Genomic DNA, 16,172 nt, shown 5'->3' on the forward strand with positions numbered 1-16,172 from the left:
TATACAGGAGCACAGAGAAGAATAGTTATCAGTGTTGTTTATATTGAGACATTTTATTCATTCACTCTTAATCAAACAGGGCTGAGAAAGTCAAATTATGCCTACATGTTCTTGGAGAGTGAACACCAGAAATACTGTATGAGAATGGGACACGTCACTATCATTCAAAACGAAGGAAGTCAGATAGAATGTCTTCTATATCAAGTGGAAAATGAGTTTTTTCAATGAACATAAACACATGCTCTCACATACACCTCTACATAGTGAAAATACAGAGACATCTTTCCGATGGAATTCTAGGTACAGGCCACGGGGTCACCATACAGGTATATTTCTAATAGGATCCTTTGCATTAATCTTATAATTAGCCTCCATTAGATTAGTAGCAGATGAGGCATGTCCTTTATTTGACAGGGTGCTTCCTAGAAAATGCTGGTATAGTAGTTTATTCTCCAGTATGTTTTTTATGTGATGGAGCATCTGTGGGGCTTTTATCTTATAACAGTGAATGAAGCCATTGGTAAGAAGAGCACTTTAAATTCCTGGGAAGTTGGTTCAAAGGAAATGTGAATTTAAGGGCAGCAGCCTGAGCATGTAGGTTCAGGGCATTGTGGGCTTCAGGTCTTACTCTGTGCTTCAATCTGGAAGATTTTCATAAGGCCAAAATAATTTCCAGAATGTCCCAATGTTTAATTCCAGAATAGTCTACAGACAGCCTTACCATCCACTCAAAGCAATTCTTTCTTCCTTTAATAATAGAACAATCACATCTCATTGTAGTTTAATCTTGTAGCAAGGCTAATATTTTAAATCCGGACAGATTATAACCTTTAAGCTAATTTCTTCCAGCATCATCATTCTTATTCTTTTAGAAAATATGTCCACCTGTGCTTAATGTTACTTTTCCTCATGCAGATCCAATGCCCCACTTGCCAATTCGTCTGGTGTTTTAAGTGCCACTCTCCTTGGCATGAAGGTGTTAACTGCAAGGAGTACAAAAAAGGAGACAAGCTGTTGCGTCACTGGGCCAGCGAAATTGAGCATGGGCAGAGGAATGCGCAGAAGTGTCCAAAGTGCAAGGTGCGGTAACTAACCTTTACCCAGAAAATCACGGAATAGTAATATTTGCAATATTGAAGTGAATTACATGCGTAACTGTCTTAATGTAGATTATTTGCTTTTTCATTTTAGAAGAGTAATTATATTCCATACCTAAATGGAAGATTTTTATATATAAACAATATGTATTCTTCTTACTTGCATTATACTTCAAAATTTAAGGAGGCTACATATAATTACTGATTTTAAACTTCAATGTTTAAAAGCTCTATTTAAAAATGGAGAAGTGTGGGGCACCTGGGTGTCTCAGTCAGTTGAGCATCCGACTTTGGCTCAGGTCATGATCTCATTCATGGTTCCTGGGTTTAAGTCACATTTGGGGCTCACTGCTGTGGGTGCAGAACCCGCTTCAGATCCTCTGCCCCTTGATCTCCCTGCCCCTCCTCTGCACATGTGTGCACACTCTCTCCCTCTCAAAAAATAAATAAACATTAAAAAAAATCTGAAATGTTAAAAAAAAAACTAAAAATAAAAATGGGGATGTGTGTATAAGGAAAAGGCGGTATGAAAATGATGTAAAAGTATTATTTCTAGTTTTCTGCACGTACTATAATCACTTCTCAATTATGAAGGCTCTGAGTCCTGCTATCCTGTGCTTTTTCTCTCCCTCTTTCATTGCTTATCACTTTAGGATTATATTAAGCTGATCATTTGCTTTTTGTAAATCTGGTGAGGTAGAAGTTGAAGTCAGAACTTTGGGATTTTATGACTCCCATTTTTCAGTTTTCTCTTGATTATCACGGGCATTTGAACTGAGATTTAGATGTTGACACTCAACCATGCAAACAGCCAGGGAGGGCTCACCTATAGAGAGAAAATTTTGGATTTGATACTTGTAGGATAGGGATTTATTTAAGTTTGGAGTTGTTTTTTGGGTTTTTTTGTGTTCTTTTTGTTTTTTCTCAAAGTTCACTTTAGAAAATTATATGTGTATATATGTATATGTACACTTTTCCATATGTTTTCCACTTTTTGCCAAGTTAATCTTTAGAAATCAGTCTAGTTCCCTCCACATTGTTGCAAATGGCAAGATTTCGTTCTTTTTGATTGCCGAGCAAGACAAATATCATACAATTTCACTCATATGTGGAATTTAAGAAACAAAACAGATAGACTTAGGTGAAGAGAAGGAAAAATAAGATAAAAACAGAGAGGGACGCAAGCCGTAAGAGACTCTTAAATACAGAGAACAAACTGAGGGTTGCTGGAGGGGAGGAGGGGGGATGGGCTAAATGGGTGATGGTCCTTAAGGAGGGTGCTCACTGGGAGGAGCACTGGGGGTAAGTAATGAATCACTAAATTCTACACTGTATGTTAACTAACTTTAATCTAAAAGAAATAAAGAAAGAAATCAGTGTAGATTGGGCCTAAGAACAGTTTTGCAATTCCTTCCTGGAGACTTAGCACCAGAAATAAAATTGGAGTTCTCAGAAAAGTTTTAAAAATTAATCATTTTATTTATGTATTTTTGTTTATTTATTTTTGAGACAGAGAGAGACAGAGTGCAAACAAGGGAGGGGAAGAGAGAGAGGGAGACACAGAATCTGAAACAGGCTCCAGGCTCTGGATCATGACCTGAGCCGAAGTCGAACGCCCAACCCATTGAGCCACCCAGGTGCCCCAAAATTAATCATTTTAAATCCCACTTGAAGTAATAAAGCATATTCTGAAGCCTATTAGTGAGCATAAATATTATGTGCAGGTTCACTAAATTAGATTCACATACTAGTTTACACACACAGTAGGTAAAAGTATCCCCTCAAATAACATGTTGCAATCTTTGCAACGGAAATATTTTTTGAAATAGTTAAGATGACCTGCTCCTTAAAAGCATCATCTAAAGATGTTTGAGCTAAAGCTTTCTTTGTTTTCCCTGTGGAAGGCAAGTTCATCCTCAGTTATCCTTTTGATTTTAGAGTTGTTCCAGATCACTGCATCAACTGCGTCAGTACACTTCGGTTTTCATCCACTGAAGAATGAGAAAATGAGACCTCCTTTCTCTTGCATTTTCAGTTTATTCAAAGCCGCTACTCAGTTTCAACTAAATAAAGACAAGTAGGAATTTAGACTACTGTTAAGTCATACTATTTAACACTTTATTCAAAAGGATACTTTGGGGGCACCTGGGTGGCTCCGTCGGTTGGGCAACTGACTTCAGCTCAGATCATGATCTCATAGTCTGTGAGTTCAAGCCCTGCGTCAGGCTCTGTGCTGACAGCTTAGAGCCTGGAGCCTGCTTCAGATTCTGTGTGTGTCTCTCTCTCTCTCTCCCTCTCTCTCTTCTACTCCTCCCCACCTTGTGTTCTACCAAAAATAAATAAACATTTAAAAAGTATACTTTTAATTTCTCTGAAAAGCTGTAAAACAGTGGCCACTGAGCCTGGCTCCCCGACCCTATGCTGAATGACCAGGGCAGCATTATTCATTGCGGAAATCCTGAATGAATTGACGTAATACGTAAAAACATACATTGGTTACTGTACTCTTTCAGTGTAACATTAAATGGAGTCTGATATATAGAAAGAGAAAGCAGCCAACTATAAGTTTTCTGAGTTCACTAACAACTTCCCATAGTTTTAACAAATAAAGATAAACAGTTAAGAGAGAACATATATACTGGCTGCTTTTTGAAATAATAGCTAAAATGTTGAGGCTTGACAAAAGTTAGCTTTTAAATGGATGGCTGAAAGAAAAGGAGATAGTCACAAAGTTCGTTTACATGACGAGTGTGAAGCAGAGAATCTACTTTCTGGTGAGATTCATGTTCTGTATAATTTATCTCAGTTAACTCATATTTTAGGGCTTGGTTTGAATACAAATGGTTTCGTTTCCCTTTCCTTTTAAGCATATGACTTTATAGCTTTGCATTTTCTTAATTGTGATTTTTATTGTTGTTGTTGGGGCTTAAAATTATTTTCCTCCGCAAAACATTAATTCTTATAAAAGAAATCCATGAGGAGATATTTACTCGATGACTTAATATTTATCTTATACCCCAAGGCTTTGCTTTCATAAATAATCCTTTAAATTTATAAATATAGCATGTTGGAAAATAAATAAATATGAAGCAAGTTAAACTAAATGACTGAGAATGCATGGTAAAACTCAGTGCTAAATTAACAGAAGTGAAAATATGTGTATTAAAATGATTTACTTTGTTTAATGTTTTTTTATGTATTTTGAGGCAGAGTGTGTGTGTGTGTGTGAACTGGGATGGGCAGAGAGAGAGAATCCCAAGCAGGCTCTGTGCTCGATCTCTCGAACCATGAGATCATGACCTGAGCCAAAACCAAGAGTTGGACACTTAACTGACTGAGCCACCCAGGCTCCCCTAAAATGGTTTATTTCCAATGTTAAAAATTAAATTTATAAATATAAAAAAGGAAGATTCTAGGAGTTTATGAAAAAGAATAATTTTGCATAATGCTTGCAAGTGAACAAAACAATTATATATTTTCATAAGAATCTGTTCTCAATAATGATAATAAAATGTGTTTAAATTTTGTTATGACCAAAGTATATTGATATTTTTATACCCTGCATCGGTATATTTGCTAATATTGATTCATAATTTTAATAATGAATTTAAATTTAATTTAAAATGATTGTTTTGTTTATGAAGGCCATAAAACATGATAGAAATTTAGAAAAGAGAAAGAAACTATCAAAATCTGGCCTCTCCAGTATACTCACTATTAGCATCTTAATATCTCCTTCATCTTTCCCCTATTTAAAAAACTTTATTTAGGGATACCTGGGTGGCTCAGTCGGTTAAGCATCCGACTTCGGCTCAGGTCATGATCTCACATTCGTGGGTTTGAGCCCCATGTGGGGCTCTTTGCTGATGAAGCTCAGAGCCTGGAGCCTGCTTCGGATTCTGTGTCCCTCTCTCTCTCTGTCCCTCCCCCTCTCATGCTCCGTCTCTCTCTGTATCAAAATAAAATAAAACTTTTTTAAAAATTTAAAAAAAAGAAACTTTACTTAAAGTTTTAGTTATAGTATGCAGATAATTTTATTTTCTTTGTTTTCCCATTTACCATACCAAACCTCTCAGGTCCCCTTAACAATGATTTAATTAGCTTATTAACTCTTAAATGCCTTCTGCTACTAGAGACCAAAGCTGTCTTTGTTTGGCTTTAGGGTTAAAAATACATACATATATATATATATATATATATATATATATATAATATATAAACTAAATAATGGCTTGATGATATTTTGAATATATCTTTTTCCATATTTTGGACCTTTAAAGATTTTCTTAAGCTTTTATTTATTACAAGAGGGGGAGCGAGGAGCAGCGAAAGGGAGAGAAAGAATCTGCACTGTTAGCACAGAGCCTGACGCAGGGCTTGAACCCAAGAACCTGAGCCAAAATCAGGAGTCCAATGCTTAATCAACTGAGCCACCCAGGCGCCCTTAAATTTGGGGCCTTTAAAAGCATATATTTCTAAAAATAAATGCTGGGTTAAAGGGTATCAATGTTTTTAGCATTTAGTGGTACATATGTCCAATTTGGTTCCTGAAAACATTGAAACAATTTATAATTTCATCAGAAAAACTTGAGGACCTGTTTCTATACATTTCTTATTAGCATTTCAAGTATTTTTAAAATGCTATTTTAATAGTTTAAAAATGTCTTATTCTTGTATTTTGAATTTCCTTGTTTGCCTTTAGATTGAATATAAATTCATGTACGTTCAGTTTGTAATGCCACTTTTGAGTTTTCTGTTTATCCTTTGCCAACTTGTATGGGCCAGTCAGGGCATATTTTTTACACCACATTACATGTGCTCTTTGTTTGAGAACACTAACTGCTTTTCTGCATATTTTCTCTCCTGTCTTCTGTTACTTTCTTCTTGTATCAATGATGGCTTTCTTTATTTTATTTGACCAAATATATCATTCTTTTTCTTTTTGGATGGATATTCAACCACACATATTTATATTTATATTCATATTCATGTTCATATATTTTACACACATATTTTATATATGTATATGTCTGATAAATATTTTGCTCCTAAGCTTATAAAGTTATCTATCAAGTTTGATAAACCAGTCTGTTTTGTTACTTTGCTTTTAACTGTTTAATTTCATGCATTGGGTACCTACACTGATTTTTTCCAAATTAAGACCATCTAACCTAACTGGTTTTATTACATGATTCTCCTCCTACCCATTGATTTGTAAATTTTTCTTAACCATATGTTACATTAATATATATGTAAGTCTCTCTTCGGGGACAAATACTATATGATTTCACTTATTCTGGAATTTAAGAAACAAAGCAGATGAACACCGGAGAAAGAAAAAAAAAGGAGGCAAACCATAAGAGAGACTCTTAACTATAGAGAATAAACTGATGGTTACTGGTGGGGAGATGGTCAGGGGATGGGCTAAATGGGTGATGGGTATTAAGGAGGCCACTTGTGTTGAGCACTGGGTGTTTGATGTAAGTGATGACTCACTAAATTCTACTCCTGAAATTAATATTACACTATGTTAACTAACTAGATTTAAATAAAAACTTGAAACATAAAAAAAGTCTTCCTTCTGAACTTCCTAATCTTGTTTCTGCTAATGTTTCAAGGAAGTTCTGTGCTTATATTGATAAGTGTAAAGTGCTTTTGCTTTTTGGGATGCCTGGATGGGTTAGTTGGTTAAGCATCCAACTTTGTCTCAGGCATGATCTCACAGTTTGTGGGTTTGAGCCTTGCATCAGGCTCTGTGCTGACAGGTTGGAGCCTGAAGCCTGCTTTACATTCTGTGTCTCCATCTCTTTTGCCCCTTCCCCAACTCACTCTGTGTCTCTCTCAAAAATAAATAAACATTTTAAAAAAATTAAATGAGTTGGCTCTTGTAAAAGACACCCATCCAAACAAGTTTTGATAATCTATTAATTCATTATTTTATTTAGCATTCCAAATAAAACAACCTCTTATAAATGTTATGTCTCCCATAATGAGTTTTGCCATTTCCTCAAGTGAGAAGGCCCATTTAATATGTGGTATAATATAATGAAGAGATTTGACTCATGCTGAGAAATCAAATATTTTTATAATTGATTTTTGGCAGATAACCAGAATTAGTATTGAAATGTTTTTCTTCCATATGCGATTAAGATGGTTATTCATAATGTGATTTTTTTTAGGGTTAAGTGAAAATATGCAAGCATTTCTGGAAGTTATTTATTTATAAGACATTTTTATAAAAAGTTAATAGCATAGTAAGATTAACTTAACTTTTTTTTTTTAACAGAGAGAGAGAAAGTGCAAGAATGGGGGAGAGGAGCAGAGGGAAAGAGAATCTTAAGCAGGTCCCATGCTCAGTGCAGAGCCTAATGCAGGGCTTGATCCTATGACCCTGGAATCATGACCTGAGACAAAATTAAGAATTGGACGCTCAACCTACTAGGTCACCCAGGCACTCCTACATAGCCATTTTTATTTGAATTTCATTGCTTCCTAATTTATAGTATTCTTGGGGCACCTGGGTGGCTGAGTTGGTTAAATGTCTGACTTTGGCTCAGGTCATGATCTCGAGGTTCATGGGTTCAAGCCCTGCCTCAGGCTCAGAGCCTGGAGCCTGCTTCAGATTCTGTGTCTCCCTCTCCCTCTGCCCCTCCCCTGCTCACACTCTGTCTCTTTCTCTCTCAAAAATAAATAAACATTAAAAAAAAGAAAAATATATAGTATTCTCTACTTAGAGACACTATTTTTTATCTTTAAACCATATTTCCTATCTTATATAAATTCTTAGCCTATAGAAAATGTATGCTAATTTTAAAATGTCTTTCTTGAACAGTTACTAGAAAACAAAGTCTAATTTATGATAATTTTTAGTTTAAGTTTATTTTTATTTTATTAGGTTTATTTATTTTTGAGAGAGAGAGAGAGAGCAGGAGTAGGGGAGGGGCAGACAGACAGGGAGACACAGAATCCAAAGCAGCTCCAGGCTCGGGCTTCCGCACAGAGCCTGACAGGAGCTCAGAATCACAAGCCATGAGATCATGACCTGAGCTGAAGTCGGACACTTAACCAGCTGAGCCGCCCAGGCACCCCTAGTTTAAATTTAATGCAAGTAGTGGATTTCAGTTTTGTTGGAGGTATTAGCATATTTGTTCCATGTCATGTAAAAATTCTTCTTAAGACTGTTTTATAGCGCAGATTAGATATTAAACGGACTTAATAAGAAAAAGAATTGCTAATCCAAAGAAAATGAAAAGAAAGATGCACACCTAAAAATTAATAAACATAAGATTATACACTACAAAACTAATGAATAAACATATTTTGTAAGCAATTTCACAAGTACACTTTAGATTTAAATTGTAATGAAGTTTTTTTTTAACCATATTGAGTCAAATGGTGCATTTTTTTTGTATTGTGGTGAAAACACAAAATTTATCATCTTAGCCATTTTTAAGTGCAAATGGTATTATTTTAAGTTTTCATTTAAAAGTTCAAAATACTTGGGGCACGTGGGTGGCTCAGTCAGTTGAGCCTCCAACACTTGACTTAGGCTCAGATCATAATCTCACGGTTTGTGTGTTCGAGCCCTTGGCGAGCCCCACTGACAGTGTGGAGCCTACTTGGGGTTCTCTCTCTTCCTTGCTCTCTGCCCCTCCCCCGCTTGCATCTACATGCATACTGTCTCTCTCAAAATGAATAAATAAAATTTAAAAGTAAACTAAAATAAAATAGAAGTTAAAAATACTTCTAGTGTACATACTCAATATGGTTCTTTAATGGTTCTAAACTAAAAGAGAAAATGAAAGTTATCTATTTTATTGTTCCCTTTTTTCCAGAAAGTGATTACCACATACAATATTTTTGTGGAACACATACTTTTTAAAGAGTCTGCCTAGGGGCACCTTGGCGTCTCAGGCAGTTTAGTGTCTGACTCTTGATTTCAGCCCAGGTTTATGGGATCAAGCCCGGCATCAGGCTCCACACTGAGTGTGGTCCCTGCTTGGGATTCTGTCTCTCTCTCCCTCTGCCCCTTTCCCCTTCTCACATTTGCTCTCTCCTTCTAAAATAAAAATAAGTAAATAAATAGCCTGTTTATTTTAGGAAATTTTAAAATAAATACTTAATTCATTAATAAATGTGTGTCAGGTGGTAGCAACCCCCCGCTGCCCAGCTGGGTGTTTCTAAAGGCATGAATCATTGTAGATTTCAAAAGAAGCATTAGAAATCTCTGATATTCTTGTCTATTTTTTTGTAAGCTTCATTAAGGGTGAAACAGTCATGAAGCCTTGAAGAATGTGAGTGAGAACTTAGCAAAAATGATTAAAGATCCAATCCTCTGGTTGTTGCACAAATGGTTTAATATTAGTCAATTTGTGTTACTTGTCTTAATCAGATTTTGACTGCTAACTATATCATGTTTTTCCTTTGTGAAGTTTTGAATTGTTAAAATTCCATTTTTTTCAAAAGCCAGATTTCTACCTTCTGAGTATATTTATTTTAAAATACATCTACCTTATTATTTATTTTTTGTTTATTTATTTCGAGACAGAGAGAGACATGGGGAGTGACAGAGAGATGGAGAGAGAAAGAATACCAAGCAGGCTCCACACCGCCCGTACAGAGCCTGAAGCGAGGGCTCAAACTCATGAACTGTGAGATCATGACCTGAGCCAAAACCAGGAGTCGATCAATGGACTGAGCCACCCAGGCATCCCCTGAGTCTCAGTTTTTTTAACACATGTACTTTCAAAAGAGAAGTAAACACAGCCCTTTAATCCAATAACCTGAGGCAGGCCAGTTTAAAGCAAGCAGGAAGTTCAAGTTAAGAAACAATTATATAAAGAAAGCAGTATGTATAAAGGAATTGTTATCTTTTCAAAAATATGTCTGAAGCAAATATTATAATATGTTAACAGTATTAAATATGGATGGTAAATCCATGTACATCTGTTATACTATTAACATTAATTTTTTAAATGTTTGAAATAGTCCATGATTAAAATTAAGTAAAATCTAACAAGGGAACTGAAGGACTATAACATCATAGCTTTCAGGAGCTGTTTGAGTCTCCTCTGTTTGCCTACACAACCCCTAAGGATTTGGCTCTTACATATTTTTTCCTTCCTCAAGCACAAGTTGAATGTTGCTCAGCCTACTGGGCTTTTCTAAAGCAAAATTAGTGTCAATACTTCTCAAAATGGTCAGCTTTTTTTTTTTTTAATTTGGAAAATTGAAGGGGACTTCCTTAAACATTACTCCCCAAATTACCTTGTCACTTAATGCTGGGTAAGACAAATATTTAAATAAACATTTGTGTAATGTGGTACAAATCTAGTCACAAGTGACTGTATTCCCTATAGGTGACCACCTTGGTTTTCCTCTTGTATAAATAATCTCACATCTCTATTTCAGATGCTTTGTAAGACATTGAGTAGAGACAATTAATTTGGAAATTATACATTTTCATAGGCTAATATATAATGTGGTTTATGATTAATGGGTAAATAAGTCATTTAGTTTATTCCAGGGTCAACATAGTTCCTATTTCTAGGTGAGAGGACAATCACTTTTCTTAAATAAAAGTTAAGCATCTGACTTTTAATTTTAGCTCAGGTCATGAAGTCATCGTCCTGAGATCAAGCCCCACGTCAGGCTCTGCCCTGAGGGTGGAGTCTGCTTTAGTTTCTTAATCTCCCTCTCCCTCTGCTTCTCCCCTACTGTGTCTCTCTCTTTCTAAAAAAAAAAAAAAAAAAGCCAAACTATGAACAGGGTGTGCTGAATTTTGATATGCTATTGTATTTTATTCATAAAAATACCTTGGTATAATACTCTGTAGTGTTAGCACAGTTATAATAATAATAATAATAACAATAATAATAATAATGCTCTCTTAAGATATATTAATACTTACCACATGTTGGCCTCCATTTTAGTTTTAGACATACATGGTCTCATCAAATCCTCAGATATGATATGAAAATGATATATTTCAGTGTACCATCCGGATCTTAATTATAAATGCCTTTTGAGAAAACTTTAACGTATTATGTAATAATAATAAAATGAGAGGGTCGGTAGTATGTAAGTTACATTTGGTGTTTCATTAAATCTCCATAGAAAGTACTGAGAAAAGGGTCATTGCTACCAGTTCAAGATGTAGAAACTGATTGAATGAGGTTAAGTAACTGGACCAAAAAAGCAGGCAGGGGAAAGTGAATTATGTTCATTTATAATGTATTGTGAATTTCGAATTAAGGGAATTTACTTGTCATGGTATTTCCCTTCAAATATCTTATTCTCCTAAATCCTACAATACGATGCTGTAGGCAAGAATGCATTGATTCAGAGAAAATGATTAATTTCCTCCTGTTCACATAAAATTAGCTCAAAAGCTATGTCTGTGGGCTCGTATATCTGGGCTGTAGCTGCGTGGTCCTGTGGTCCTGAAGAAAGAATTTGGTGAGTATAAATGTTGGCTCTTATAGATGATCCTGCAGTTCTCTAGCACGTCACACACCCCTACAAACACACTCCAGGGGCTCTCAAGTTGTGCCCATTCAAAAAACAACATATCTTCTTCATGGCTCCTATCTCACACAGAACAAAAGCTTCTAATGACCATATGACTTGTCACATTCTGGACACACTTCGGACCTTATCTTCTGCTTCATCAGCTCCCCGGACACCTCACCCTCCTTGCTTTTTTCAGAACCACCAAGCTCATTCCCCTCTCAGGCTCTCCATGCTTACTCCAGCTAATTGCTGCCCAGTTCTCTCCCTTCATGTCTTTCGGCCAAATTCAGCTTCTCAGGAATCACCTGCCCCTGTCTCAATAGGTAATAAGCCCATTTATATGCTTTATTTTTTCTCAAAAGCTCCATATCACTTATCACTGTATAAAATAGTGTATTTATTTTGCAGCTGAAATAGAAGATTGTTGGATAAATAAATGCGATTTTTCTTTCCCCCTCTTAAGGACCGTGAGAGTCCATTATGTGCTCTGTAAAAATGTGGTCCTTTTTTTCATGAAATTCACAGAAGGGAAGACACAGGCATTATTACACTGACTATGATCAAACACTATTGTACTTCAGTAGGGCTTTGCATAGAGTATTACAAAAAGGTTCATGGTAAAAGGGATATCTCATTCATCTTGAGAAATCCAGGGAAAGCTAGATGGTTGAGGATTATTGGATGGATTTGGGCATGAAAAAATGTTATCCAGGAGTGAGATTATTACAGTAAAACACAAGGGCACAGAGCAAGGAAATGTGTGCTGTGTGCGTGAACCACAAGCACTTTGTGGTTCCCTGAGAGTAAAGTTCACAAAAGGAAGTGGTGAAAGGTGGGGCTGTAGAAACAAACAGAAGTCTGGGCTTTACATGCAACGATAAGAAACTTGGATTTTAGCCTCCTCACTGAAAAGTTGTAGGCAGAAAAATGGTGGTATCAGGTTTATGTTTTGGGTGTGTTGCCATGGATTCTGTGAAGGTGGTTGGAGACATCTCAAAGAGATGATGAAGATATGAGCTACGCTAGTGAGTAAGAGGCTGGAGAAGAAGAAAAGGATTAGACAAATATCATGGAGCTAAACCTGTCTGACCTTGAGGATTAGATGTGGATGAGCGATGTAAGAAGTGGATAACCACCCCTTACTGTGGGCATCTAAATAGGTGGTGATACCATGAATTGAGATAAAATAATGGAGCTTGACTTTATTTTATTTTGTTGTTGTTGGGATAGGAGGCCATGGAATGATGATGGTTTGGTTTTGCTTATTTGACTTTGACGTGGCTGTAAGGCATATAAGTGTATATGACCAACAAACAGTTATTACATGAGTCTATAGCTCAGGAGTCAGGTCCACAGTGGAAGTGAAGAAATGAAATCCAGTGGAGGGAAGTTGGAACCATTTGAATATGGAAGAGATCCCCCAAAGAATATGTGCAAAGTGGTGAGTCATTGGTAGAATTAAGGGATAAGTGAAGACATGGGAACCAGAGAGAGAAAAGAGGAGAATCTGGAAAAAAGGTGGTATTGAAGGAAGAGTATATCAAAAGCCAGAAGGAAATAGTGATCAACAAATTAATGCCACTGAGAGAGGCAATAAGATAAGAATAAAAAACATGTTCATTTGACATTTAGAGAGTCATGGATAATACTAATTTGTTCTATTAATTAATTCTATTGAGAACATGCTAGGTGATAGGACCTGTGCAAGTTCCCTTAATGAAAAGAATAAACAAGATATATATGATCTAGGGACTTTTTAGATCTTATTTAGAGATTTAAGTAGGAGGATATAGATAATTAAGAGTTTTAAAATGTAGAATGGGAAATGATGGGGTAGCACTAGTACAGGTGGCTTCTCATTTCATGGATATGGTGCCAAGAATATGCTGTTTGGGGAATGTATTTCCTAACTCCGGGGCCTCTTAGCCCGTGAGCTGCTCCTGGTCCTTCATTGCTCAGGTCAATGTCACTTTTTTGGAGAAGCCTCTTCTGACCCTTAGACCAGACCAAACTCCTCCTATTAAGTGTTCTCTTTATACCTTGTCCCTTTCCTTCATAGCATTTGTCATAGTTTATGAGTGTTTATTTATCTGTACTATTGATTAATGTCTGTCTACATCTCAGACAACAAACTTCTTACGTCTAGGAGCCATGTCAGATTTTATCAATGAACAAACAAATAGTTTTTGAGTAAATGAATGAATGTTTTCTGGAGAATGACAACTGATCTGAATGTAGCAGCAACATGGGGTTGCAGTAAACTGAGGAAGGATTGAGAAGTGAGTAAGAAAAGCAGTGAGTATAGAGTGTTCTTTTAAGAAGCTTGGAAAAATGGAAAGGTGAGGGTAATCACTGGTCAGAAGATCATGCAGAATTACAGGCAGGATTTGTCAGGATGGGGACACCTGAGCTCTTGGCCCACCAAGGGGTGTACTGTCACGGGGAGAAGGGATGAAGATGAATGTGAAGGAGGGGAGAACTGGCATCTGAAGATTTTTGAGAACATGGGGCGTGAGGTCAAAGGAAGTATGGGGAAGAAGAAGGAAGAAAATTAGGGGCTAATTTACAGTAAAGTTGTCCCCTGGGGAATAAGCATTGGACAGTATTCTGTACTGTTCTTCAAAGAATTTATCATTATGAGTCAATCATAAGATTTAACTTATGAATGTATTAATTTAATTATTATTAAATTATTAAAATAATTATATATAATTCATTTACATGTATATATATTCCTCTATAACAAAGAAAACCGGTGCACTGGAGGTCAACTAAAGTTATCAGACAGAGCACTGGCTTTAAAAATCTAATATAATAGAAAATAAAATAAAATAAAAATCTAATAGAGCAGAAAACAACAAATAATTTTGCAATCAATGCCTTATTTGTTTTTTGCAGTGTAGTCTACCATAACAGAGGTGACCACTTTTAGTTTGATTTGAGAGATGAGAATTCATCTGACTTATGTATCCTCTTCCTTTCTTCTCCTTCCAATTTTTTTCCTTCCAGTTTTTACTAGTTTTTACTTTAGTTCATTTGATTATCTTTTACCTTTAAATAATGTACTCAAACCTCTGTTCAGTATTCTAACAACTTTAGATAGTATATGAGGATCTAGCCCTCCTATAATTCTTTCTGATTCTTCCTTACTTCCCATTTTCTATAGGCTGTAACTTTGTTTTTATATTGTTAAATTTAATAATATTCACATTCTATTCTAATATAGTATTTAATACTTCTGTTTTTCCTAAAGGATGATTTTAGCATTTAAAAACCAATTGGCTGCTTCCATAATCAAGAACATATAATTATTAAATTAGGATTATATTTCCTTTTCTACGAGTTCACAGCTTCTAGGAAAAACACCCCAAGCATCCTCGCTCCCTGCCAATTACTCAATTATGCCATGTTTTGTTATACCTTATATTTGGAACTTATATGCCTTTTGTTTTGTTTTTCCTGAAAGTTCTCATTGTTTTTCTTTTTCCTCTATTGAGAGTAGAAATACCCACTTTATTTATCATGTTATTTAATATATAGATCCTCAGGAATTTCATTGCTTGGTATATTAAAAAATGTCATTTTTTGGAAGATGTTCTTGAAACTGACTTCTATTCATAATTGAACTGGTTGCTTTCCAGATTTCTCTCTGAGATTTCTTACACCGTTTCTTGTATGTTCTTAAATTGCACTTTCTTGAATTGCACATTCACTTAATGAGGTGCTTCCTTACGTGCTGGCCCCAGAGAAGGCAGAGTCTTAGCATCTTGGGCACTGCTTTATTTTTGCCCTCATATATTATTTATTTTATAGTTGGACAAGAATACTAGGTTTAAAATTCTAATTAAAATAAAAAAATATTGCATATTTTATCAAATCTTTGAAAGCTTTGTGTATGTGTTTGCTTTTTTAAGTTTCCTATTTTATGGAGAATTGGTATAGTGTGCTAAGTGAAGAACTGAGCATCACTTATGGGATTTTTTTCTACTTTTTATATTTGTTGCTCCTAATTAATTCTTCCAGATATCAAAACCCATCAAGGCACACATATAGATAAAAATACGTTTAAACATAAATAGAATAAGTCATTTATTGGTGACAATAATATGTAGCAGTTAATTTAGTCATCATTCCCTGCTTTAGGAATAAAATAAGCCTTCATTTTTTGGTGGAAGTAGAGATTAATACTTATGAGCAGATGCATACTGATTTAATTATAAAATAGTTTCGATATTTAGCAGTTCGTTTATTGTTATTCTTCCACCTTATGATTAAGTAGAATCTGTCTAAAAATTAATAGCTGAATTCTACTTCTATTTCTTAGTTACTTTGTGGACATTTTATTAAACAAAAAGTAAACAACCTGAGGATAGAAGATACAAATATGTATATGTGTGTGTATGTGTGTGTAAGGTTTTATGATTAATATCTTACTACAGATGTTAATATGTCCTATGAAGAATGTCATAGATGCAAAATGGGTCCACATTGTCATTTCTGACTAACTATAATGCGGACTTAATATCAAGCTCCTTTAAGAAGAAATATCTGGCATAATATGAA

At 35.4% G+C, this 16,172-nt stretch overlaps 1 protein-coding gene across 1 annotated transcript in view; it reads left to right on the top strand.

The window, feature by feature from the left end:
- The window catches only part of RNF217 (ring finger protein 217), a 47,564-nt gene that overhangs the window by 8,002 nt on the left and 23,390 nt on the right, over positions 1-16,172 (top strand). Inside the window, exon 2 of the mRNA XM_029943305.1 lies at positions 916-1,080. Within this exon, the coding sequence (XP_029799165.1) occupies positions 916-1,080 (165 nt within the window). The remainder of the gene's footprint in view (positions 1-915; positions 1,081-16,172) is intronic.

This window comes from Suricata suricatta, chromosome 7, assembly GCF_006229205.1.
Source record: "Suricata suricatta isolate VVHF042 chromosome 7, meerkat_22Aug2017_6uvM2_HiC, whole genome shotgun sequence".
NCBI classification, from domain to species: Eukaryota; Metazoa; Chordata; class Mammalia; order Carnivora; family Herpestidae; genus Suricata; species Suricata suricatta.